This window comes from Papio anubis, chromosome 13 (assembly GCF_008728515.1).
Source record: "Papio anubis isolate 15944 chromosome 13, Panubis1.0, whole genome shotgun sequence".
In the NCBI taxonomy this organism is placed as follows: Eukaryota; Metazoa; Chordata; class Mammalia; order Primates; family Cercopithecidae; genus Papio; species Papio anubis.
This window is the reverse complement of record NC_044988.1, coordinates 67,064,660-67,090,573: the sequence shown is the minus strand read 5'-3', so window position 1 is coordinate 67,090,573 and position 25,914 is coordinate 67,064,660. Positions and strand designations below refer to the sequence as shown.

Below are 25,914 nucleotides of genomic sequence, written 5' to 3'. Positions count from 1 at the left end.
CAATGCAATCAACATTCCAACAGAAACAGAAAAGGCGATCCTTACATCCACATGAAACTGCATTTTGAATAGCCAAAACTAATCTTGAAAAAGAGAAATAAACTTGAAAGCTTCACATTACCCAACTTCAAAACTTACTACAATGCTACAGCAATTAAAACAATACGGGCAGTCCAGGCGCAGTGGCTCAAGTCTGTAATTTGAGGACTTTGGGAGGCTGATGTGGGAGGATCACTTGAAGCCAGGAGTGAGACCAGCCTGATCTTGCAATATAGTGAGACCCTGTCTCTACAAAAATAGAAAACAAAAACAACAACAAAAAACGGGTATGGTAGTGTGTACCTGTAGTCCTAGCTACTCAGGAGCCTGAGGCAGGAAGATCCCTTGAGCTCAGGAGTTTGAGGCTGCAGTGAGTTATGATTGTGCCACCACACTGCAGCCTGGGAAATAGAGCAAGACCCTGTCTCTAAGAAAAGGAAAGAAACAAAAAACAACCAGTACTGGCATAAGGACAGACATATAGACCAATAAAACAGGACAAAGAGCCCAGAAATAAACCCTCATGTATATATTTAATTGATTTGCTCAAGGTTGCCATAAGGGAAAGCACAATCTTATCAATAAATGGTGTTGAGACAAGCAGATATATCATGCAGAAAAATGAACTTGGTCCTTTACACCATACACAAAAAAGAACTCAAAATGAATCAAAGACCTAAACTGAAGAGCTAAAGCTATATGACTTTTAGATGAAAAATTGGGAAAAATCTTCATGACATTGGATTTGACAATGACTTCATGGGTATAACACTAAAAGAGTAGAAAACAAACAAAAAAGAAAAATTGAACTTTATCAAGGTTAAGAACTTCTATGCATCAAAGAATACTATCAAATTGAAGGCTGGGCGCAGTGGCTCACGCCTGTAATCCCAACACTTTGGGAGGCTGAGGCGGGCGGATCATGAGGTCAGGAGATCGAGACCATCCTGGCTAACACGGTGAAACCCCATCTCTATTAAAAATACAAAAAATTAGCCAGACATGATAGCGGGCGCCTGTAGTCCCAGCTACTCAGGAGGCTGAGGCAGGAGAATGGCGTGAACCTGGGAGGTGGAGTTTGCAGTGAGCCAAGATCGCGCCACTGCACTCCAGCCTGGGTGACAGAGCGAGACTCCGTCTAAAAAAAAAAAAAAAAAAAAAAAAAGGGAAAAAGATGACCTAGTAAATGAGAGAAAATATTCGTAAAGCATATACCTGATAAGGAATTAATATTCAAAATACATAAAGAACATCTAAAACTCAGTAACAATAAAAATTGGCAAAGGACTTGAATAGACATTTTTCCAAAGAAAATATACAAATGGCCACTAAGCGCATGAAAAAATGCTCAACATTATTAGTCATTAGGCAAATGCAAATCACAACCAGAAGGCGATAGCTCTGCACACTTACCAGGATGGTTATGAGAAAACAGAAGCAAACAAACAAAACCCCAGAAAATAACAAGTGCTGGTAAGAATGTGGAGAAACTGGAATCCTCATGCATTGCTGGCGGGAATGAGAAATGGTGCAGTCACTGTGGGAAAGTTTGGTGGTTTCTCAAAAGATTAAACATAGAGCTGGGCACAGTGGCATGCACCTACTAAGAAGTTCTGGACCCAGACTGCCTGGCTTCAACTCTGCTCCCACTGATTCCTAGTTCATAGTCACTACCTCATTAGGGGATTTTTGGGGGCACTAAGACTTCTCAGGTATCAAAGCCAGAACTTAAACCAGTGCTTTTCTCACGAAGGCAGACAGCCTTTTGAGAAGCTGCAAAGTATCAACAAAGGCAAGATTTGATGGTTATGAAGAGTACAGCAGGCCGTGGCTCACGCCTGTAATCCTAGCACTTTGGGAGACTGAGGCAGGCAGATCACCTGAGGTCAGAAGTTCGAGAACAGCCTGGCTAACATGGCAAAACCCCATCTCTACTAAAAATACAAAAATTAGCTGGGCGTAGTGGCAGGCGCCTGTAATCCCAGCTACTTAGGAGGCTGAGACAGGAGAATCACTTGCACTCAGGAAGTGTACGTTGCAGTGAGCCGAGATCGCGCCACTGCACTCCAGCCTGGACCACAGAGTGAGACTCCATCTCAAAAAAAAAAAAAAGAAAAGAAAAAAAAGGAGGACAGCTGAGGCTTCAGGCTCATTTGGTGCCTGTGTGTATAGTCTGCAGGGGGCAGTGGGAGCAGCCTTAGTTTCCTGAGGTTGAATTTAGGAAGAAATTTTCAAAATGAGGCCCAAAAGTCCCTTGCTGAGAAAACAAGGCGTCCATCAGGGGATCATTCTCTGGTCTAACCAAACTTGCAGTTCCGGGAAAGCTGCTTATGTTCATTGTAGTTTGGTTTTGGGTGGAAAGGCTGTTTTGGTTCTAGAGTTTTGCTTTCCTCTTGGCCCAGCTGCAGGCCCAGACGGGTCCTTGTTGGAAGTCAGCCCTCCTCCCCGAAAGGAGGAAGGGCCCTCCTGTCTGTGGTCGGCGGCATTGTACTTGCTGGATTCCAGGCTGTCAGTCTCATGGGTGAGCTCCCGGGATGCTTAGCCTGCAGATTGTTTTGTTAGTTTTCTCCTGCAATTAATTTGGAAATTACCCAGCTACCCACAGCCTCTCCCAGGTGTTCTGTAAACTACAGGCCTGCTCCTGCAGCTTTTGCTTTGGTGGAACCAACCCTAGCTGAAGCTGGGAGGGTTCTGGGTGGGGTGACAGGAGTCCCACAATGGCAGGGCTTGTTTTTAGCAAAAGCCAGTTCCTTTCAGCTTGGTCACTAACCATCCTACTTTGTTGGATCTGAAGCAACTGGACCCACACACTCAAAGACATTATCTTTAAGCCTTACATGCCCTGTGGAGATAAGCTGGGGGCGTGTGGAGAATCCATCCTACTCAGAGGCTTGAAGCCAGAGGATTCCCAAGCTCCAGTCAACACTAGCAGGCGATTCTCCCAGCCTCCTGATTCCCACATCCAGGGAGGAAGGGGCCTCAGATTTCTGGTTCATTTTACTGAGGATTTGTTACACCCCGGTTGAGCGTTGGTCCCTCCTGTGTGCAACGGTCACATCACCTTGAGCTCATTACCCCCTTTTCTTGGACCTTAGTTTCCTCACCTGAAAAGGGTGGATTTGAAACCTGCTGCTTCCCAGGGAAGCTGTGAGGATCCAAGGAGATAATACCTGTGAAGATGCCTGGTACCCCCTGAGCAAAGTGGCTTTTGGAAAATGTTGGGATTATTATTAGTTTTGTTCCTGCTGAACCCCTGGAGCTGTGGAAGGGCCCTGAACTAGGGTGTACAGTGAGAACTCACTGTAACCATGGAAAGCTACTTTCTCTGGTTTCTCTTTCATAAAACAAGGGGTAGGACTAGATAATCTCTTAGTTGCACATTTATTTATAAGAGGCCAAGAGAAGTCTCAAAGGGAATAAATCAAGAATCAGTTTTCCCCTGCCCTGTCATGGTCACCTTCTGTATCAGTTAGGATACATTTGTTTGTTGTTGTTGTTGTTGTCATTGTAGTTTTTGAGACAGAGTCTGGCTCTGTCACCCAGGCTGGAGCACAGTGGTGCGATCTCGGCTTACCACAACCTCTGCCTCCCAGATTCAGGCGATTCTCCTGCCTCAGCCTCCTGAGTAGCTGGTATTACAAGTATGCACCACCATGCCCGGTTAAGTTTTGTATTTTCTGTAGAGATGGAGTTTCACCATGTTGGTCAGGCCAGTCTCGAACTCCTGACCTCAAGTGATCCACCTGCCTTGGCCTCCCAAAGTGCTGGGATTACAGGCGTGAGCCACCATGCCTGGCCAGTTAGGATACATTTGACTGCAAGTAATGGAAAGCCCAAGGAAAAAGTCTTAAACTTGGAGGACATTTGTTATCCCTAGCAACAGGAGCCTCCAGGGACCATGAATGGTTGAACAGTTGCAGAGTTAGCTTCTCAGCACTCAGCGATGTCACCAGGTCCCCAGGCCCTCCCCACCTCTCTGCCCTGCCATCCTCATCCTCAACAGACTGCTATGTTCTCTTAGGCTGGTGCCTCCAGGTCCCACATGGCTGCCACACTTCCAGGTTGTCACACTCAATATTCAGAGGTAGAAAAGGGCTGTTTCTCTTCCCCTATTTTTTGTTAAGACCAAATAAATGTGTTCCAGAAGTCCACAGCAGACTTCCCTGAACATCTCATTGGCCCAGAAAGTATCCTGTACCTGTTTCCAAATCAATCTCTGACAAGAGTGATGGATAGTGACTGCGCTTACCTTATGCAAGTCAGGATTCACCGCCAAGGGATAAGACACAACCAACTGAAACCTGAACAAAATCAGGGTCTTGTGAGCAAAGAAGTGAAGAAGATGGGTGGGTAGACAACTAACAGTGTCTAGCACACTTTCTTCCCAGATAACAAAATAAGCCGATATTTATATGCCAGAAAGAGGGTGGATTGTTTCATGCCTGTCTGGAGTTGACCACTGGACAGTTGTTCTCAGCATGGTCCATCTGGTCCATGCCATCAAAAGCCCTGACCGCAGTTCCCAGGAGAGGACACCATTCTTTCTTTATGAGCACTTGTGCAGGGAAAATGAGGGTAGACCCCACTTCACACAACGTTGAATAGTTGTGGGAGGTTTTGACAAAAAGTTGGGATAAAAGAATGTGTTAAGATGTGGGAGTGGAAAATTTTGAAAACACTCATATTAAATGTAGTTTTTTTTTTCATAGTGTGAGAAACCCTTCACAGGACTGCTCGTGGAAATGCCATGTTCCTAATTGCACTCCCTGGTCCCAAGGTCTGGGCCTCCATGAGAGAGTGACATGGTCTAGTTGGCTTTTGAGCTGGGTCACACATTGGCTGCTGTAGGGGAAACTGCCAAGGGAGCAGGGGAGGAAGCAGGGGTCCTGTTAGGGAGCTGGCACTGTGATCCGGGAGAGATGACAGGGTCCCACAGGGCTGGTGGCCATGGAGGTGTGACAAGGAGTTAGGTGGTTCCTGGAGAGGGAATGGTCAGGGAAAATTCATGATGACAGGAACACATGGGAGTGACAGGGAACAGCAAGTGGTGTGTTGGCTGCAGCCTAGGGGTGTGGGAAGGCAGCGATGGGAGAGGTGGCTGGCAAGAAGTTTGACATAAGGATCACCGAGGGTCCCAAGTGCCAGGTGAGGCACTGAAGCATTCTACTGCAGACAGCAGGGAGCCTTCTCCACAGGACTGGAGCTCAGCTTCAGGGAGGTAAGCTGGCAGCAGGGACAGAATGGAGGCAGGAGTACTCTTTGGAGGCCCTGGCTGGCTGCTGGGGCCATGAGCAGAGGCAGGAGTTGAGCCCTGGGAGGCGGTGGCTCTCAATTTATTGCCTGGTTGCAGAGCACCTCCATGCCTGAGAAACCATGGCTGGGACTCTGCCCTGATCACCCCCACTTGAGAAGCTGCTCCAGGTTCTCAGATAGTGAGATAAACTGGTGCTGTGCCCCGTGGCTGAGATCCACCCCGATTCTGGCTTCCCAATCTCTTCCTCACCCTGGGAGGGGCTGACAGTTGTTTCCTGGGCCTCTCTGACTAGCTGCTTCCTGGTTAACCCTTCTGGGCTGAGCTGGAAATCTGAGCTTCTGCTCGCAGAAGAGGAAGTGGGGGGCTGGCAGAGGGGATCGGGAACTCCACAGGGAGCAGACAGCATTCCTTTTTTGAGGCCACGCATTGAGGATCATGCCAGGGGCTCTGCAAAGGCTGGCTTTGGCCTCAGCCAGGGAGAGGAGATGTTGGAGACAGGGCAGGGGCAGGAGAGCAGAACTCATTAAGGGTCTTCCATCTCGCTCCCACCCTGCCTGTCCATCCCATTTAAAATTTTGTTCGCTGCTTAGTTTGACCTGAGAAGCACTAAATACACTACTTTCTCTCTAGGTAGTTCTAAGCTATTTATTTAACAGGGAAGTCCATCTCTCACGCTGCAGTCCATCCCCATTCCTTAGCCCTTACCTTCACATCCTCACTGGATTACTTTTACTTCCATATTACCTTCATTAAGATGATAATCAAATGCAGTCTCCATTGGGGGAGGCATAGGTTCTAATTCAGCTTGGACACTTATAGCTGTCATATCTTGGGCAAGTCACAAGTCACTTCTTTGGCTCTATGGAGGCTCCACACACACAGTATTCCTATTTATTCCTATTGGAAACTTATACTAGCAATCAGATGAGAGTCCTGGTTCTCCCCATGTGGTGCCATGTGATTCTGGGAACATGCTTTCCCAATCTGGGCCTCTGCCCCATCCTTCATGGTACATGCCCCTGTCCGAACTGCTTTTCATCAGGGACATTTCCCCTTAGTTATCTTGTCATGTCTACCCTCAGGAATAGGCTGAGCACACACAGAAAGCCAAGCTCGTATGTGTTCAAGGCAGGGGAGGGTTCCTTAGGGCACTGAGGACCTTAGGCTTTCTACTAGAGGATCCCTCAGCCCAGACTGACTTGGAGGCAGGGACCCCTTCCAGTTGGCCATTGTGTCCTGAACAGAAAGCTTAATTTTTCTCCTAAACCCTCAACTACCTCAGACTTGGGGCTGGAGCTGAGGGGTCAGAGGCAAAGTTTGTTCTATACTCAGGCAATTGACTGCTGCTTAGGGAGGGTATAGAGATCGAACCCAAGGTCCCTACAGTGCCTCAGCCTGGAGCCAGGACCTAGCTTCCTGCCCTGGCACTGTCACCCCAGCTTTCAAGATGTTTTCAGATATGCATTTGTTGAATGTCATTGTCACAGTCACCCATATAGCTGGAAACAGGAGATGAGGTGCAGTCTAAAGGCTAGGATTCCAAGACTCAGACAGTATCCAAAGGAGGAGATGAAGCACTCCACTCCAGCTCTGTCCCCTTGCCACCCTGCCCTCTCTGCTCTCTGCAGTCAGAGCCATAAGATAGCACTGGAGCGCTAGCTGGGGTTCCGGGCCAGAAACAGGAGGCTTCTTGAAGTTATTCTGGCATCTCTAAGCTCAATAACACATTTTTTTCAAAGTTCTTCCTCTTTGCCCAGGGCATAGGAATCGTCTAAGGGTCTTATAGAAAGGTAGGTTCTGGTCTAGGAGGTCTGGGGTGAGGCCAGAGAACCAGCATTTCTAGCAAACTCCCAGGGAATGTCCTTGCAACTGACCTCCATCTCTTGTGTAAACCAACAGGGAGGGCTTGCCTCCCTTTGCCCTCAAGCCTTGCTCCTGGCCCTTGCAGAAGTGCATCTTGCATTCAAGTCACCAAAGTAAGAGGCGTTAGAAAATGTGAAAGGGTAAAAGGGGACCTGCACCCAATTTTATAGATGGGGAAACAGGCCCACCCCGTGCCAGAAGGAACTTGTTCAAGACCTCACAGCAATTTAGTGACAAAGTCAAGACTCAGGCCTCCTGTACAGGGGAAAAGACAAAAGCAAAAACAAACTCCAGAAAAGATAGATACTTAAGCGTTAACTGCGCATTCTCTGGGCCAACTATGGGTTCCTTTGGGTCCCCAACCCCACCGGTTTTTTTTTTTTTTTTAATTATTTTTTTGCTGTTATTTCCCTCCTTCTTTATTTTTCTTACCTGTTATTTCTTTTAAAACAATGAACACGTACTGATTTTGTAATAAGAAAACATTTTAGTAAAAGAAAATTCTCACAAAGTTCTTAGTAAATGAGATTATGTTCATGAATGTGTTTGGTAAACTGTAACTCCAAAGGGCAGCTCCAAGTCATGGGTGTGGAGTTGGGCTCAAACCATACAGAAGTCATTTCGAGGACGTTATCCTGACTCTTCTCGGAGCCCACATCGTCCAGATGAGGAAGGCCACCGCTGCCGCCAACGCCGACTCCCGTGAGCAGCTTCCTGCTCCCCTGTTGTGGCCTCTGCCGTCGGGGCACTTCCCCCAAAGCGCTGGCCGCAAGAATCTTCCCCCTTCAATTGGGGAAGAAGGTTCTCTAATCCATTTTCGCAGTGAACGACCTCGGGCCAAGTCTGCTTTTGTTGCTGGTTCCCTAAGCTTAATTGCAAGCAAAGTTAATTTGAAAGAAAATACATGATACAGCTCTAGGGAGAATTCTAACGAGCCTTGGGCAATTACGGAAGAACGCGTCTAATTATCCACGGCCCGGGGGCGCCTGCACACGACGCTGGCTGGTGCAGGGCCCGGAGAGGGACAAACGGATTTTTCTGTGTTCATAAAATGAAGAAGAAAAAAATAAAAAAGAAAGGCACCTCCAGTCTCTGAGCCCCTAGATGAGAGACTGGGAGGGGTTTGCAAATTCCTAGGGTTAGAAAGTTTCAAGACACACAGCGGAATGTTCTCAGGATCCCACAGTCACGCGGGTTCAGGGGGCTGCCCGTGACCCCGCTGTGGGTGAGGCCCCTGGCGGGGAGCACTGTCTCCAAGGTACTCCCTCCTCCGCGCGGCGTCCATTCCCAGCCCGCCTGGGCAGTGCGCGAGCTCTAGGTGTCTAGGCGAGAGGCCGAGAAGGGCTGTCGCTCTGTCTTCAATGCCTTGATCCCAACCCTCGCGCGTCTCCGTGTCCCTTGGGGTTCCTGAAGCACACACCCAGGTCCCTCCCCGCAGCGTCCTCTCTCTCCAGGTGCTGACCCTCGCCTTTGGCACAATCTTACCTGTCCCCCAAGTTGACAAGTAGAATGGGGGACGAAAACGCCCGCTCTTTCCCACCCTTTCTCCTTCCCGGGGCTTTATCACGACACTCCAGAAGGCTCTGTTAGAAGGCAGCGCTTATTTAAAGCCTTTCGACCCTGCTGTGCCCTGCGCTTTACAGTTTTCAAAGCGCTTTTCACCTCTCCTCTCATTTAACTTCAGGAAAATTATCTGAGGTAGCAGTCACAAATTCCCATTTCACAAATGAAGACCTGAGAGGAGAAGCGACTGGCTTAAGATTAATGGTGCTGTCAAAGCACTGGACTTGCTAATTAGGAAACAGAGAAAGGCTCAACTGTAGCACTAACTACGTGCAAAAACCAGCCTTCTTCAGCCCCAGTCCCTTGCCTGGGCTCTTCCACAGCCCAGAACAAAACTCCTGGGTGGAGGACTCTTACTTCCCCATGCTTCCCAACCAGGCAAGTCATTCTGACCTCTGCGCCTGGGACAGCCAGCTTGTCTAGCTGCATGGTGGAGAACCCTTGAACTCCATACCTGCAAAGGTTCATAGGAAGAAGAGGGCTGCCCAATACCTGCAATCTTCCAAGGTCACAAGGCTGGGTCTGGAATTTGGGCCCACGGGTGGCAGGGTCAGCACTCAAGTGCTTCCAGGTACCACCACCAAAGCCAGGAAGGGCCAGCACCTAGACCCTCATTGTGCAATACAGTGTTGCTACTGAACACCTAGCAGGTGACTAGTCCAAATTTAGAGAAGCTGTAAGTGTAAAACACACTCCAAATTGTAAAGCCTTCATGTGAAAAGAGAGTAAAACATCTCAATTTTTATCAATTTTTATGTTGATTATATGTTGAAATAATAATTTTTTGCTATGTTGGGTTAAGTATATCATTCAAATTAACCTCACCTGTTTCTTTTTGCTTTATTAATGTGGCTACTAGAAAATTTAAAATTACATATGTGGCTTGCACCATATTTCTAATGGAGATCACTGATTTATACAAATCCCCATTTGGACTGAACCAAGTTCACATGTCTTCATGAACAGGATAGTGCAGTCCCAAAAATAAAAAATAAAAATTACCAATGTTTTTCATACAATCTTCTTTTTCACACCCCGACCCTTCCTTATTAAGTTTATACAGAAAGAGGCTGAGTTTCTCTTGCCAGAACTCACTTGCTCAAACATTTTTATTAAAACAATCCATCTGAACACTCCAGTTTATCTGAAAGCTGTGAATGGAGCCTCTGAAATATTTAATGCTGAAAATTTTTGCTCCAGAATCGAAACTGAAAGATTTCTCAAGGGAAAGGGGGAGAGTTATTGGACTTTCTCTGATTTTAGTGAGTCTGCTACTTAAACAAGATACAAAATGAAGTTAAAATTCCAGTTTCTTTTTAAAGCTCGCTTTACTGACTGCCCCAACTTTTCTCTTTTCTTTTTGCATGGGGAGGCTGCTGAGGTGTAGCAGGGGGTGTTGAGGATGGAAGAGCCCTCACCAGCTACTGAAAGGTGTCACCAGCGGGCTCCCTGAGTCCTCTCATCTCCTTAAACTTTAGTTCACCCATTGGGTCCAGGGCTGCGTGATGACAAGAAACAGTGGACAAATGAACGAATGCATTTCTAGCTGCCTTATAATGGAAAACCAGATTTATGACTGGGCAGTAACAGCTATGAAATTGCCAGCACAACCTGCTCAAAAGTTCAATAAGTTATGATATAATTGCTGCCTGGAGCCAATCCTGGGACTTTAGGTTAGATGCTTGGCCATGAGCTCTTTTCTATTCCCTAGAACAGCGGGTAAGCTTTGGGTGGCTACTCAGAGGCCCTGGGTGGTCCACCATTGCTGCCAAATACACAGGGCAGCATCCAAGATGATGGGGCCCTGAATGACAACCCGGGAGCGGTGGGTAGAGTCCGTAGCCCTCTCGTGTAACAGATGGGGGAGACTGAAGGTTCAAGTGATGGGACTGGAGCGCTGAGACACAGTTCAACTCGGAGCTAGGTCTCCAGTTCTCAGAGACAGGGAAAACTAGCTCAGGTCAACCAGAGCAGAGATTTCTCCCATTTAAAAAAGAAGAAGAAAAGGCTACTTCTTTTGCAAATTTGTCCTCGCTTTAAGAAGAAAGGCGCTGGCTGCCGGAGCCTTTTATTGTAGTAAAGCAGTTAAAAGCACTAGAGGCTGAACCGCGTAAAAAGGCCCGAGTTTCCGGCAGTACATGGAAGGCAGAAACTGATTTCCCACAATTTGGATCCTGGTCTCAGGTGTTGACACTACGCTGCCCTCTGGTTACCGCCAAGGACCCTCTCCGATAGAATGCCAGAAAGCATCCCCTTTGGGGGCTTCGCTCCATCGAGGGTCCCTGTGCCAGTCCAAGGGCTCTGGCTGCCTCGCCCCACCTCTTTCCATTTACAGAGTACACCGGGTGCCTACGCTGTGCGCGGGGAGACCCGAGCCTCTGTGGCCTGCTCAGTCTTTTCCACGTGGGTCCCAATTGAGTCCTCTCTCCATTCCTGTTCTCAGGTTGCGGGGAACGTGTGAACAGCCGACATGTCTTGAGTTTTCGTCCCTACGCTCGGCTCACATGGCAGACACGAACCGATCTATGCCACCGGGATAGGCGGCAGCATGGCGAGCATGGTAGGCACCCGCACTGGCCCCTCCGAGCTGCCCTCCAGGGTTGTAGCACGGCGCCAGCGCTCCGAACTGGCCGGGCGACGTGCGCCCGTAGAAGTCCACCGCGGTCTCCACGCCGCCACTGCTGCCGCCCGCGGGGGGCGAAGCGGGTCCCGCCAGGCGGCCAGCAGCGGCAAAGATCGTACTGCCGGCGCCCTGCGGGTACGCGCCGTCGGGGCCCGCGTAGGCAGCCGCATAGGCCGAGGGGTTGGCCGGCCGGGCTCCGGTGCAGCCGGCGGGCTGGTAGCCGGTGGCGGTAGCAGGGGCGCCGGCGGAGGCGAAGGCGCAAGAGCCGCCGGACCCCGACGGTGCGGGCCCCAGCTCTGGACTGAGCGGCCGCTCAGGAACCAGGCCGAAGACGCGGCAAGGGCCGGGCGACGCCGCGGGGTAGTAGACTGGAGGCGGCGCGGCCAGCGACGGCGGCGCGTAGCCTGCATAGACGGCGCCCGGGTAGGGCGGGCGCGCGGCGGGCACCGCGCCCGGGAAGATGGCGGCGGCGGCGGCGGCGGCGGCTGCTGCTGCGGCGGCCGCCGCGTCGTGCATGTAGGCCGGGTAGGTGGAGAGGTCCGAACGCTTGAAGCGCTTGCGGCGGCGCAGGAAGCTGCCGCTCTCGAACATGTCCTCCGCGTTGGGATCGAGCGCCCAGTAGTTGCCCTTACCCGGGCGACCGGCCTCGCGCGGGATCTTGAGGAAGCAGTCGTTGAGCGTGAGGTTGTGGCGGATGCTGTTCTGCCACTTTTTGGGGTTGTCGCGGTAGAAGGGGAAGCGCTCGGTGATGAACTTGTAGATGCCGCCCAGCGTGAGGCGGCGCTCGGGCGCGTGCGCGATGGCCATGGCTATGAGCGCGATGTAGCTGTAGGGCGGCTTCCCGCGCTGCAGGGGGCGCTTGCGGCGCCGCCCGCCCGCCCCGCGGCCCGCGGCCTCCCCTGGGACCCCGGCCCCTGCCGCCGTCTGGCCGCGCTCTTCCTTCACGGCAGCCAGCACCTCCGGCTGCGGCGGCGGAGGCCCGCTCTCGGCCGTCATGGCGCGGCCGTCCCGCACTCCCGGGCTCTGGATCCCTGCAGCTGTCGGGGGGCGGGGGCGGGCCTAGGGTCCCGGGAACGCACGCTTGGCCCCTCTGCGGAGAGCTCAGGGGATCCTCACAGGCTGGCCCCGAGAGGCGGCCCAGGCTGGCGCGCGCTGGAGGCTCGGCGTCCGTCGTCTGGGGCTGGCGCTGTGCAGACAGAAGCTCGAGAGTGACCCGCTCGCCGACGGCTCAGCCCGCGTGGTGCAGCTCGAGGCGGGCAGCGGCGGTGGCCTCGCGACTGGGACTGGACTCTGGTCGCCGGCTGAAGGGTACCGTGCGCGCTGGTGCCGGGCGGTCGAGGGGTCCGGAAGTGATCCCTGGGTTGGGGTGGCTGCAGCTGGTCTGTGGTGCCGGCTGGTTTCAGGATTACTGCCTACGTTGTGCGCGCAGAAGAGGCTTCGGGCTCAAAGGCCAGAGCCAGGTCAGTTAGTCCAGGCGCCGGGCGATCTGGCGGGGGCCGCCCATGCCCTACCCGCGAGGCCAAGGCGGCGGTCTGCGCTACGGGCAGAGAGGCTAGGCGGGGGCAGCGAGGTCTGGGCGCGGGCCCAGGCGGGGCCACCTGAGGCTGGTCCGCTCCACGGCGTGGGTCTCCAGCCCTGCGGACCGCTGGCGAGGAGCTCTCCTGCACACACCGGGACCGGCTCCTCCCTCCGCCGGCTTCTCCTCCTTAAAGGCGCCAGGAAGCATGGGGCGGCACCGGTTCCCTGCCCGCCCCCCGACTGCCCGCCCCCCGGGGCTCGGGCGCACCTCCCCAGGTAGGAGCAGCTGTGGTGGCGAGGTAGGAGCCCCACAACGTCAGGGCGGGGAGGGCGCTTGGAGATCCCCCGGGTCGGTCCCCTCCGCGCCCTGATCGGGAGACTGAGGCCCGGAGAGTTCAGGAACCCGCTCGGGAGACCTCGGCGCCCGAACTCGGAGTTTTCAGATTTTTCAGGTCTCTGCCAAGGGCTGGTATTCGCGGTGAAAGGACGGGCACATCTCACTTTTTTGTCCTGAGTGGGTGAGAATTGCCCGAGAGGGCGCTTGGTTTTTGTGGGATGGGGAGGGAGAAGTTCCGGGAGACCGGCTCCCAGGGCCTTTCAGGATGGTTTCCAAACCCCAATCGTGACTGCCGCAGCCACTCGGCACTCCAGTCCCCCCATCTTTCGAATGAGTATTCCTAGGCCCGAAAGGGAAGGTGACTTGCCATGGCTCCCCTGCGACTTCTCCGCTTAGTGGAGTCTCCAACCTGCGTCTCTTAGGACTGCGCTTCCCAGCTGTGTGGTAGAGGTAGCCACTTTCCCTTTTTGGGCTCCAGATCCCTCGACTGTACAGGGGTTTGGATATCTCAAGAGTCCTTACGTGGTAGATATTTAGGGTTAGGCCACTCCCCACTCCCAATCATCCGTCTTTGAGAGGCCCAGGATCTGTCTCTATTTGATGGATAGTGGCGCACGGATTAAAGACGACGCAGGATAGGTAGCCTCCTCCTCCAATCCCCCGGGGCCAGGGTAGCTCTGAAGACCCCCAGAGACAGCCAAGCAGCCCCTTCCCGCAGCGGGAAGTGAGGGCTGCGCGTGATGGGGAAGTGGGAAGAGAGCTGTGGCCTGGTGGGCGCGTCTCCGGGGAAGGGGCGGGCAGTCGGGACACGTTTACTTCATGGGTGTCCAATTTCTGAGTTCCTTTCCTGCTGTCCCTGAGCCGGGACTTGGTCCTAACCTGAGATCGCTCCCTGGCAATTCACTGGGAGATCCAGGGCATGTCCTTGTCCCTCGCAGGGCCTCAGTATTCTACTCTGTTAAGTATCGGCTGGAGGGCGTGTGCTGATCTCCGAGGCCCCTGCTACCCCTAGGATTCCGGGTCTTGGCGCGGGTTCCCATGGCTCCATTCCGGGCACAGCTTTCTGGGGCAGGGGCTGTGGGTGCAGAGCCGCGCGGAGGGCGGAGGGCGCCAGGTGAGCGCGTGGGCGATCCCAAGAGGAGGGTTCTGGCGAGTAACGGGTGGCACGCCTTCCAGGGTTTTAGTCGCGTTCTTCGTGGCGGTGAGCTGAGTGCAGGCTTAGCCCGGCCAAGCGTTGGGCAACTGTCTTCGGAAGAGCGAGGCAAAGCCCAGATCCTCGCTCCGTCGACCCGGTGTGTGGAAACGCTCAAAGCGTTTGCTTGACAACCTTCCCCGGCAGAGGGTTGGTCGAACGAAGGGAGAGGGGCTTTGCACTCGCTAAACAAAACTCCTGGTTTCCTTCTTCCCAAGTAATGAAGAAGCAAAAACCCAGATTTCGTCCTGTTTCGTTTTTACAAAGGGGGAAAAACTTGAAATTTTAAAATTTTAACTGGATTATGTTATAGGCACCTTGTAATACGGGATTTCGTGGCTCTCAGTAACTTTTTCAAGATTCTGAGGTTCAGATACCCAGATTTTAAATTCTGGACCACCGCTGTCCTAACGTGATTCCGTAAATCTAGAGAATGCGATCTTGTAATTCTAAGATTCCATGACTGGGAGTCTAACTTGGACTATGCTTATATTCCTTTGACTTAAGCTTCTAGTCAAAGTCTAAAAACCTATGTATTAAGATACTGGGACTAAACCAGGCACCGTGGCGGGAGCCTGTAGTCCCAACTACTCGACGCTAAGGCAGGAAGATCGCTTAAGCCCAGGAGTTCCAGGCTGTAGTGCACAATCATTGTGTCTGTGAGTAGTCACAGCGCTCCAGACTGTGCAGCAGAGGGAGACCCGGTCTCTTAAAACAAACAAACAAACAAGCAAAAACAAACAAACAAATGAAAAACCGGGGACACTAAGATTTTGTGCCTGAAAATATGATGCCACTCTTGAAGCTGCCACTTCTCTAGTTTTTTATTTTTTCCACTCTAAGTTATATATTATTTAATTTGAATTCCTGTGTAGGAATGTCTGATTGGAAGAATTTGAATCTTGTAAATCCACAACCCTCTCCTTCCTTAATTCTAAAATGTTAGTGCTGGATCCACTATTCTGTAGCTCAGATAATCTGATTCTAATAATTCTTCTAATGTTCATGATTGTGTGTTTTAATGATTAGTCCCATGACTTTATGATCCTCTATTTTTAAGCTGCAACGACTATGGCTAAAAGCCTTCTTATCTCAGGATTTTCTGATCTTCAATGTCTTGTGTCTGTGATCTCATTCTTCTAGAATTCCGATTGTTTTCTCAAACTTTGTCAATATCAAGCTACTCCTATGGCCGAGACCAAATACCTAGCATTATGGGATTAGAATTTCCAAGGTCATGATTCTAAGATTTTCACAAACAAAGGACCCTTAAATTTCTATTTCATAAATGTTCTGTTCGAATAATGCATTTGAAGATTCTGTGAGTCTACAGTGAGTTCACATTAAATGATTTGGTGAGTACATAGGTCACAAGTTTACCCGTTTGGATCAAAACCATACACAGAAATTTCCTTGGGACATTTCCTATCTCTTCCATTTTCTTCCTTCTCAGTTTCTTGAGAAGGAACGTGGTCATGGCCAAGTCTTCACCTCTTCTGTGGCACAGTGCTCCTTAACATTTATGAATCATCTGGAAGTTAGGAAGGGCAGGTTCCAGCCCCTTGAAAATCATTCTCCCAATCCAGCAGGGGTGGGTTGGTGTTGACATGGGCGGGCCAGTGATTTCTGTCTGCTTCCCGCTGGTCTTCAACCCTTCAAGTATTCCCAGCACTCCCGGAGAGGCGTGCCTGCAGCAGGCCATTTTATGTGCATAGGAGGCTGGGGGTGCTATTGGGAATCTGTAGAAGATGTTCTTCTACAACAGCTGCTTTCCCCAGTTTTGAATTGGAGACTGTAAATAAAAACGAGAGGGGTCCAAGGAGTCAAGGAAAATTCCTCCAGATTCCTTGACGGAGATTCTCCTGCATGCAGACCCAGAGGTAACCAGTTCTTCGATTTAAGGAAATCATGGAAATTTGTTTTTTACATAGGTAAGAAGCACCTAGCATTTCTTACCCACCTCCCCGCAAGTCCTCCTACAGAGCCCTCTCCCAACCCAGTCTGCGCGAGCCCGGGACACTCAGTGTTCTCAGAGCAGCGGAGAGCGCAGGAGCCGGCTTGGAGGTCCAGGAGCTTTGCGGGCCGCAACGAGAAGGGGAAGCTGGCTCCAGACGGCGCGGACTTGTCCCACTGCGCACAACGAACTGGGGACAGAGTCAAGCCAGACCCTGCTCCCGCTCTAGGTTGGCTGCACGCGCTTTCCCTGTGTTCCGGACCCGAGGACCACGAAGCGCAGACCGCCACCCGCTTCGGATCCGACCCAGGTGGGCGGGAGTTCAGCTGTGGCGGCGGTCATTCCTGGCAAAGCCGTGGCCCGGGGAAGGTGGCGGCCCGCAGGCGCATTTCAGTTAGATTCTGGGACCCTGGGCTCAGGATCGGCCCCCAGGCGACTTCGGGAGTCCAGGTTTCTTGGTCTGGTTCCGAAATCTGTGCGCGGCTTTGGAACACTTGGAAACCTGAAATTTGTGGGTGTTCATTTCTGGGGAGAGAGTCCATGGTTTGCAAGACAATCTGAAAAGAGCCAATAACTCCCCTTCCCCCTTCAAAAGGGAGATGAGCTAGCCTGGATTCTAGTTCAACCACTAGAGGCACAGGAAGAGGCAGTGACTTTTTCCCCTTCCCCAGGTCAGTCTCTGTAGGGATCCCATCCCGCAGCTCAGTCTGGCCTCCTGAGGAGGGGCAACAGGGTTGATTGCCTCCCCCTACAACCCAACCCGATTGCTTGCTTGGCTGCTAGGCGCCAGAGGCATGAGGTGGGCGGTGGCACGGTGAGGAGGCGGCGCGGGGAGCTGGAAGACACTGGAACCTCGACACGCGAGAGCAGCCAGCCCTCCTCTGGCCTCTTCCTACTCCCCCTCGGGCTTTTCCACTCCCCCAGGCCTGGAGTGCGCGTCTCTCTCGGTTTCGCCGTCAGTCTTTTTGCCTCTGTTATGAATATACGTGCACGTGTCCTGCCTCTCTAGGCGCATCTCCCGGGAGTCACCATCGCAGCAGCCCATGGGCTGGAAGTGAGGGGGCCAGCTTCACACTCCAGCCAGGTTCCAGTTGCCCATACGAGCCTCTTCTGTCCTGGAGGATGGCACAGAGAGTGGCAAGACAGGACAGAGGGACTTCCACCCAGGAGGACCCTGGAGCGGGTGGGAGTCAGATTGTCGGCCTTTCTGCCCAAGAGCTTCCTCTGCTCAGCAGAGCCTGACCCAGAGTGGAGAGGCACACAGGGTTATGCGGCATCAGCTTTCTCCACATGTCCAAGGCTCTAAACAGTCTGCTCCCAGCAGGCACTCCTGCTGGCCCTGCACAAGCCCTCAATGCTTCCCGTCATCCTCCTGCAAGATCAAGTGCTCTTTCTTGGGCCTGTCATTCAAGGCCCCCTCCCTACACAATGCAGCTCCTTTCCACTCTCCCTTGGTCTTCCCTTTCCCAGCATCTGAGGACACTGCCCCCTACCAAGTCTTCTGTCACAATGTGACCCTCCTGTGAGAGCCTGTTACTCAGTCATCCAGTCTTGGGTCAGTTCCTGTCTCTGCCTCTTCCAAGCTGTGCAACCTTGGGCCAGTCACTTATCCACTCAGCCTCAACCTGTCGATCTATAAAATGGGGATAAATACTAATGTAAGAGAGTTGTGAAAGTTAGTAATAGTAAGTCAGACATACATAACTCTTCCATGAACACACACTGTTTTAACCACTTTGTGCATATTAAATACACTAATGTATCAGGAGACCCAGGGGCTAGTCTCAGACCTGTCACTAGCTGGGCATTGGGAGCACATCCAGGAGAACTGGCAGAGCACTGGATCTGGAAGGCATGGTAATGGAAAGGTAGGCCATCTAGACAGGTGGGCAACTGCAAAGCAGCCCAGAAACAGGGGTGTTGCAGGTGATAAGCAGGCATGAGGGGAGATTCAGACTCAGAGCACCATCCTCTACCCTAGGTTCAGGTACTGGGGAACCCTGGGATGATCCTGGGGTCTAGAAATAAGAAGCTTTGAGGGGCAGTTTGGCTAATTTGGCCTTACTGGGCTGGGGTCTGAGGGTCTCTCAGGAGCAACCTTTCTCCCTCGTGTCTTGGAAACTTAGGGCCTTGCATGTGCATGCAGCCCTGGCCTTTGCCTGGGCAGATGTAGCCCAACTTTTGGCAGGAGGGTCGGGGAAAGATTCAGCACTGAGCTGGAGCCCAGCTTCTATAGGTTCAGGGGTGTTTTCTTCAATCCTGAAGCCATTCGCATGGTCATAATGCCCATCAGCCAGTAGGCTAGGACTCTAGGGAACCCTGGGGCTGGCCAGGAGAGCTGAGCTCGCCCTCCTGATGTGGGTTTGAATGAAATCCAGGAGTATGAAAAGGTGAGGAACAGCTGCTCAGGCCCCTGTAGGGGGCCTCACCTTGGGTGGCTGGTATGTGGCACTCCCTGCCTTCCCTGAGTCCTGGCCAGGCCAAACTGTCCATAGGTGGTGGGACCAAACATACTGCTGGAACAGGGTTCTGGGTCAGTGGACTAACACAGTGGTGAAGCCCTGGATGTGTGTAAGGGTTGCGGGGATGGAAAGAAGTGAAAGGAAAGAGAGGAAAGATCACTTCTGAAATGGCCAGGAGGTGGAGTTGACAAGGCTTGGGAAAGGCTATCAGCTGCCTTGTGGCATTGGTGTTCCAATAGCCCTCTGACCACTCGGGCTCTGCCCTACAAGACTATTTTAGGCAAAGCAGTGGCCCAGCTATGGAAAGAATCATATTAATGCTCTCTGAAAGCCTGCACAGGCTTCTGTCACTTCTGTTTTCAAAGTTTTAACCCTCTCATAGACTTCCTACTATATTCTCATCTCTGGTTTGTGGAGCTGCCTCTGAAAGTTGGGGCATTTGCTGGCCAGAGATGATTGACATCAGCTTTACCCAGTGGATGAACAAGACTCTCCAAGCACAGGCAAGCAGTTCCACTTGTTCCTCGGGTTCACTTTGTTAATCCACCTTTTAGTACCCCTTCCTTGGGAAGGGGGTTTCTAGAATTTGTCATTTATTAGTATTGAAATAACCTAAAGAGTCAAACAGTGACAGATGATTTCTACCAAGAGAAGAAAAGGGGGCATCCTTTACACCATACCATAAGCCTGTCCAGCATTTTATCAATGACTTAGAGCAAGCTTGTCAACCTCGTCTCACGGATCCTCATGCAGCCCAGGACAGCACGGTCACTGCCCAACACGAGTTCCGGCTGTTCTTCTGAATTTCCTTCCTTCCTTCCTTCCTTCCTTCCTTCCTTCCTCCTTTCCTTCCTCCTTCCTTTCCTCCTCCCTTCCTTCCTTCCTTTCTTTCTTTCTCTCTCTCTCTCTCTCTCTCTCTTTTTCTTTCTTTCTTTCTTTCTTTCTTTCTTTCTTTCTTTCTTTCTTTCTTTCTTTCTTTCTTTCTTTTCTTACCACTCTCTTTTCTTTTCTTTCTTTCTTTCTTTCTTTCTTTTCTTTCTTTCTTTTTTCTTTTCTTTCTTTCTTTCTTTCTCTCTCTCTCTCTTTCTCTCTCTTTCTTTCTTTTTTTGGATACTAGCTATTGTTGGTTTTTAGTGTATTTTATGTGGCCCAGACAGTTGTTTTTCTTCCAATGTGGCTAGAAATACAGACTGGTTACTCCTGATGACGGGAAGACACAGAGGCAGGCTGGTTCTGGCAATGGCTGACCACGCAGAAGGATTCGCCTAATGCTGGGGCTGACAGACTCAGGCATGGAGAAAATGAAATCTGGGTTGACTGAGCCAGAAGAAGACATTTTCAAAACTGTTATGAAAACATTGTAACGTTACAGGAGACAAATCAGGAAGAAAAAGTCACCCACACGCCAATTACCTATCATTCATCTACTAGAATTTTCTGTTCTGTTTTTCTTCCCTTTGTGTTCTTATGCATAAGTATGCATGTTTACATAAGTGTAACCATAGCATAAGTACAATTCTGTAGTTTTTTACAAAGTGCATTTGCATTATTTTATAAACATAGCTAAATGCGGCTCCTCACTTCTTGTTTTTCATCTGTAATTGTGAATGAAACGGTCTAGTGTTGATTTAACCCTTTCACAGTAGCTAGGCCCTTAGGTAATTTCCAGTATATTTGGTGTAGGTGAAAATACTGTGAATGTGTTTGTATAAAAAGTTTTTTATATTTTTTTGAAATATCTTTAAGACAAATTCCCAAGAACAAGATTTATGGGGCCACAAATTTTTTATGGTTTATATAGTATTACTAAGTTGTCTCCAAGGGTACCTTGTGACTCACTACAATCAAGATAATTAACATATTTATCACCCCTAAAAGTTTCCTCCTGTTGTTTTGTGACCAAATTATCCCCCACTCCCACTACCCATAAGCAATCACTGAACCACTTTATCACTACAGATTAGGTTGCATTTTATAGAATTTTATATAAATGAAATAATGTAGTATACACTCTTTTGACATTCATCCATGTTGTGGTATTAATAGTCTATTCCTTTATATTGCTAAATAGTATCCATTATATGGGTACACCACAATTTGTTTATCCATTCACTTATTGATGGACATTTGGGTTGTTTCCATTTTTGGCTATTACAAATAAAGCCGCTATGAATATTTGAGTATAAGTCTTTGTGTGGACATATGTTTTCATTTCTTTTGGGTAAATACCTAGGAGAGGAATGTTTGAGTTATATGGTAGTTGTATGTTTGCATTTATTTCTATTTTATTTATTTTTAAATTTTTTTAATAGAGATTACTCCTTTTGAAAGTATGGTTAATTTTTTTTCTATTTATTTATTTATTTTTAACTTTTAGTTTCAGTGGTACATGTGAAGGTTTGTTACATATGTGAACTTGTATCATGGGGATTTATTGTACAGATAATTTCATCACCCAGGTATTAAGTCCAGTACTCAATAGCTATCTTTTCTGCCCCTCTTCCTACTCCCACCCTCCACCCTCAAGTAGGCTCCAGTTTCTGTTATTTCCTTCTTTGTGTCCATGAATTCTCATAATTTAGCTCCCACTTATAAGTGAGAATATGCAGTATTTGAATTTCTATTCCTGCATTAGTTTGCTAAGGGTAATAGCCTCTAGCTCCATCCATGTTCCCACAAAAGATGTGATCTCGTTCTTTTTTTTTTTTTAAGACGGAATCTCGCTCTATTGCCAGGCTGGAGTTTAGTGGCGCAATCTTGGCCCACTGCAACCTCCGCCTCCTGGGTTTAAGTGATTCTCCTGCCTCAGCCTCCCGAGTAGCTGGGACTACAGGCGGGCGCCACCATGCCCAGCTAACTTTTTTGTGTTTTTAGTAGAGACGGGGTTTCACTAGGTTGGCCAGGATGGTCTTGATCTCTTGATCTCTTGATCCGCCTGCCTCAGCCTCCCAAAGTGCTGGGATTACAGGTGTGAGCCACTGCACCCAGCTGATCTTGTTCTTTTTTATGGGTGCAGACAGTATGGTTAAACTTTTAAGAAACTGCCAAATACATTTCACAAAGTAGCTGTATTTCTTTTGTTTCCACTACCAGGAGATGAGAGTTCTAGTTGCTCTACCTCCTCACCAACATTTGACATTTTCAGTCTTTTAAATTTTACCAATTTTAGGTAGTGTGTAGGTATCTCATTGGTAGCTTTAGTTTGTATTTACCTCATGACTAATAATATATTTGTTATCTATTGCTGTGCAACAAATTACCCCCAAATTGCTGACTTAAAACAGCAAACATTTATTATCTCACAGTTTCTGTGGGTTAGGAATCTGGGTGTGGCTTAGAAGGGCTGGGTGTGTCTAATTCAGAGTCTCTTATAAGGTTGCAGTCAAGTAGAAATCATCTCAAGGCTGATTGGGACTACAGAATCCACTTCCAGTTCACTTACATGATTGCTGGTCGTCCTCAGTTCTTCATCACATGGACCTCTGTAGGCTGCCCGAGCATCCTCAGGCTGGTGATCTAAGAAAGAAAACTAGAGAGAACCCAAATGGAAACCACAATCTTTCTGTAGCTTAATCTCAGAGGTGCTTTCTATCACTTTTATTCATATTTCTATTTGTTAGAAAGGAGTGACTATTTCCAACCTATACTCAAGAGGAAGGGATCACACAGAGTGTGAATACGAGGATTTGGAAATCACTGGGGACCATCTTAGAAGCTGCTTACCACAAACAATGTTGAGCTTCTTTTTATGTGCTTTTTTCCATCTGTAGATCTTCTTTGATGACATGTCTTTGGTGAAATTTTGGCCAATTTTTTTATTGGGTTGTTTGCTGTCTTATTGAGTTGTAAGTATTCTTTATATTCCTTATGCCAGTACTTTGTCAAATATATGTTTTGCAAATATTTTCTTCTAGTCTGTGGGTTGGCTTTTCATTTTTGTCATAGTGCCTTCTGAAGAGCAAATGCAAATTTTGATGAGGTCCAATTTATTGAATTTTTAATTTTATAGTTGGTGCTTTTTGTGTCCTATTTTAAAAATCTTTGCCTAACCCAAAGTTACTAAAATATTCTACATTTTTTTCCTACACATTTTAGCTCTCATATTTAGTTAATGATCTATTTCAAGTTGTTTTAGATGGCGTAAGAGCTGAGATTCATTTGGTTTTCAACATGGGTACCCATTTATTCCAGAATCATTTCTTGAAAAAATTATCATTTCCCATTGAATTACCTTGGCACTGCCATTGAAAATCAATTGTCTTTAATGTTATTTTTCTCTCTACTTATACTGGATGGATGATTTTTTAAAAATTAATAAGCCTGTATTAGCATGTATCCAGTATATAGCATTGCTGAATTTGATTTTCTTTATTTTAAAATTTTGATTGTATACATAAAAAGCTTCGTATATTCATGTTTGAATATTTCCCTTTGTAATTTTTTCTGTTGATTCAATTAATAGGGAATCATTACTTCTTCATAGTTGGAATAAATATGATACCCTGTTCTTTGATAATTTTTACAAAATTTAAAAACTATTTTTATTTATTTATTTATTTATTTATTTATTTATTTATTTATTTATAAGACAGTCTTGCTCTGTTGCCCAGGCTGGAGTTCAGTGGTACAGTCTTGGCTCACTGCAGCCTCCACCTCCTGGGTTCACGCAATTCTCCTGTCTCAGCCTTTGGAGTAGCTGGGATTATGGACATGTGCCACCATACCCAGCTAATTTTTGTACTTTTAGTAGAGACAGGGTTTTACCATGTTGGCCAGGCTGGTCTTGAACTCCTGACCTCAGGTGATCCACCCACCTCAGCCTCCCAAACTGTTGGGAGGCTGGCCAAAAACTATTTTTAAACATAAAAGCAATGTAGTCAATCACATTATACAAATTTTGGAAAATGAGATTTTAAAAAGTTATTTAATTTCTCTTACTATAATATAGCTATTATTACCATTTTTGTATTTTTCCTTCTAAACTTTTTATATGCATATTTCCTACAAATGTTTGTGTTCCATGATTTAAAATTATTTAGCTTCTTAATTTATCTGGAACATAACACTCTCATCCTCCCTCCATAGTCAATTAATTCAGAAGTTCTGTCTTTCCTACTTCCCTGAAATTCATTCGGTTTGTTTATTTCTATTCATTTTCATTGCCATTATCCTGGTTTAAGCTACAACAATCTCTTGCCTGGTTTGCTATAATGACCTAATGACCCCCTTTTTTTTGTTTTTGAGACGGAGTCTCGCTCTGTCGCCCAGGCTGGAGTGCAGTGGACTGATCTCAGCTCACTGCAAGCTCCGCCTCCCGGGTTTACGCCATTCTCCTGCCTCAGCCTCCCGAGTAGCTGGGACTACAGGCGCCCGCCACCTCGCCCGGCTAGTTTTTTTTCTTTTTTTTAAGCAGAGACAGGGTTTCACCGTGTTAGCCAGGATGGTCTCGATCTCCTGACCTCGTGATCCGCCTGTCTCGGCCTCCCAAAGTGCTGGGATTACAGGCTTGAGCCACCGCGCCCTGCCGCTATAATGACCTTTTTAAAAAATCCAGCTTTATTGAGATATATTTTGCATATAATAAAATTCACTATTTTAAAGTATACTATTTATTGGGTTTTAACACAATCGCAGACTTACACAACCATCACCACTATCTAATTCCAGAAGATTTTCTTTACCCCAAAAGAAACCCTATACCTATTAGCAGTCACTCCTCACTCCTCATTTCCTCTCCCTAGCCCCTGGCAACCACTAATCTACTCTATGGATTTGCCTATTCTGGACATTTAATACAATTGGAAATATCCAATCTGTGGCCTTTTGTGGCTGACTTTTTTACTTAGCATAATTTTTAAGGTTCATCTATATCATAGCATGTATCACTACTTCATTCCTTTTTATCATTGAATAATATTTCATAATAATATTCCCTTGTGTCTATATGACATTTTAAAAAATCCATCCTTCAGTTGGTGGACATTTGCATTGTTTCCACTTTTTGGTTATTATGACTAATGTTATGAACATTTGTGTACAGGTTTTTGTATGGACATGTTCCCAGTTTTCTTGGATATATACCTAGGAGTGGGATTGCTGGCTGTTTGACATTTTGAAGAATTACCAGACTGCTTTCCACAGCAACTCCACCATTTTACATCCTTTCCAGTGACTCTAATTTCTTTTTTTTTCTTTCAGTTTTTTAATTTTTATTTTTAAAATTTTATTATTATTTTTTATTATTATACTTTGAGTTCTAGGGTACATGTGCACAACGTGTAGGTTTGTTACATGTGTATATATGTGCCATGTTGGCGTGCTGCACCCATTAACTCGTCATTTACATTAGGTATATCTCCTAATGCTATCCCTCCCCACTCCCCTCACCCCACGACAGGCCCCAGTGTGTGATGTTCCCCTTGCTGTGTCCAAGTGTTCTCATTGTTCAATTCCCATCTATGAGTGAGAACATGCGGTGTTTGGTTTTTTGTCCTTGCGATAGTTTGCTGAGAATGATGGTTTCCAGCTGCATCCACATCCCTACAAAGGACATGAACTCATCCTTTTTTATGGCTGCATAGTATTCCATGGTGTATATGTGCCACATTTTCTTACTCCAGTCTATCATTGATGGACATTTGGGTTGGTTCCAAGTTTTTGCTATTGTGAATAGTGCCACAATAAACATACGTGTGCATGTGTCTTTATAGCAGCATGATTTATAATTTCTCTACATCCTCTCCAGTACTTGTTATTCTCTGTCAGTTTGATTTTTAGCCATCCAAGTGGGTGTGAGGTGGTAACCAATTGTGGTTTTGATTTGCATTTCTTTAATGACTAATGATGTCAAGCATCTTTTCATATGCTTATCACCCATTCCTATATCTGCTTCAGAAAATGTCTTTCAAATTCTTTGCTTGTTTTTAAATTGGGTTACTTGTTTTACTGTTGAGTTGTAAGAATTCTTTACATATTCTAGGTACAAGTCCCTTATCAGATATATGATTTGCAAATCTTTTCTCCCATTCTGTGGGTTGTATTATGGTGTCCTTTGAAGCACAAAATTTTAAATTTTGATGCAGTTCAATATACCTTTTTTTTTTCTTTTG

At 48.0% G+C, this 25,914-nt stretch overlaps 1 protein-coding gene across 1 annotated transcript; it reads right to left on the bottom strand.

The window, feature by feature from the left end:
* Positions 1–9,800: 9,800 nt before the first annotated feature.
* Positions 9,801–13,077, bottom strand: FOXE1 (forkhead box E1). Its single transcript, XM_003911467.5, has one exon. It carries the CDS (start codon positions 12,336–12,338, stop codon positions 11,220–11,222), a length of 1,119 nt encoding a protein of 372 aa, XP_003911516.2. The 5' UTR covers positions 12,339–13,077; the 3' UTR covers positions 9,801–11,219.
* Positions 13,078–25,914: the final 12,837 nt, after the last annotated feature.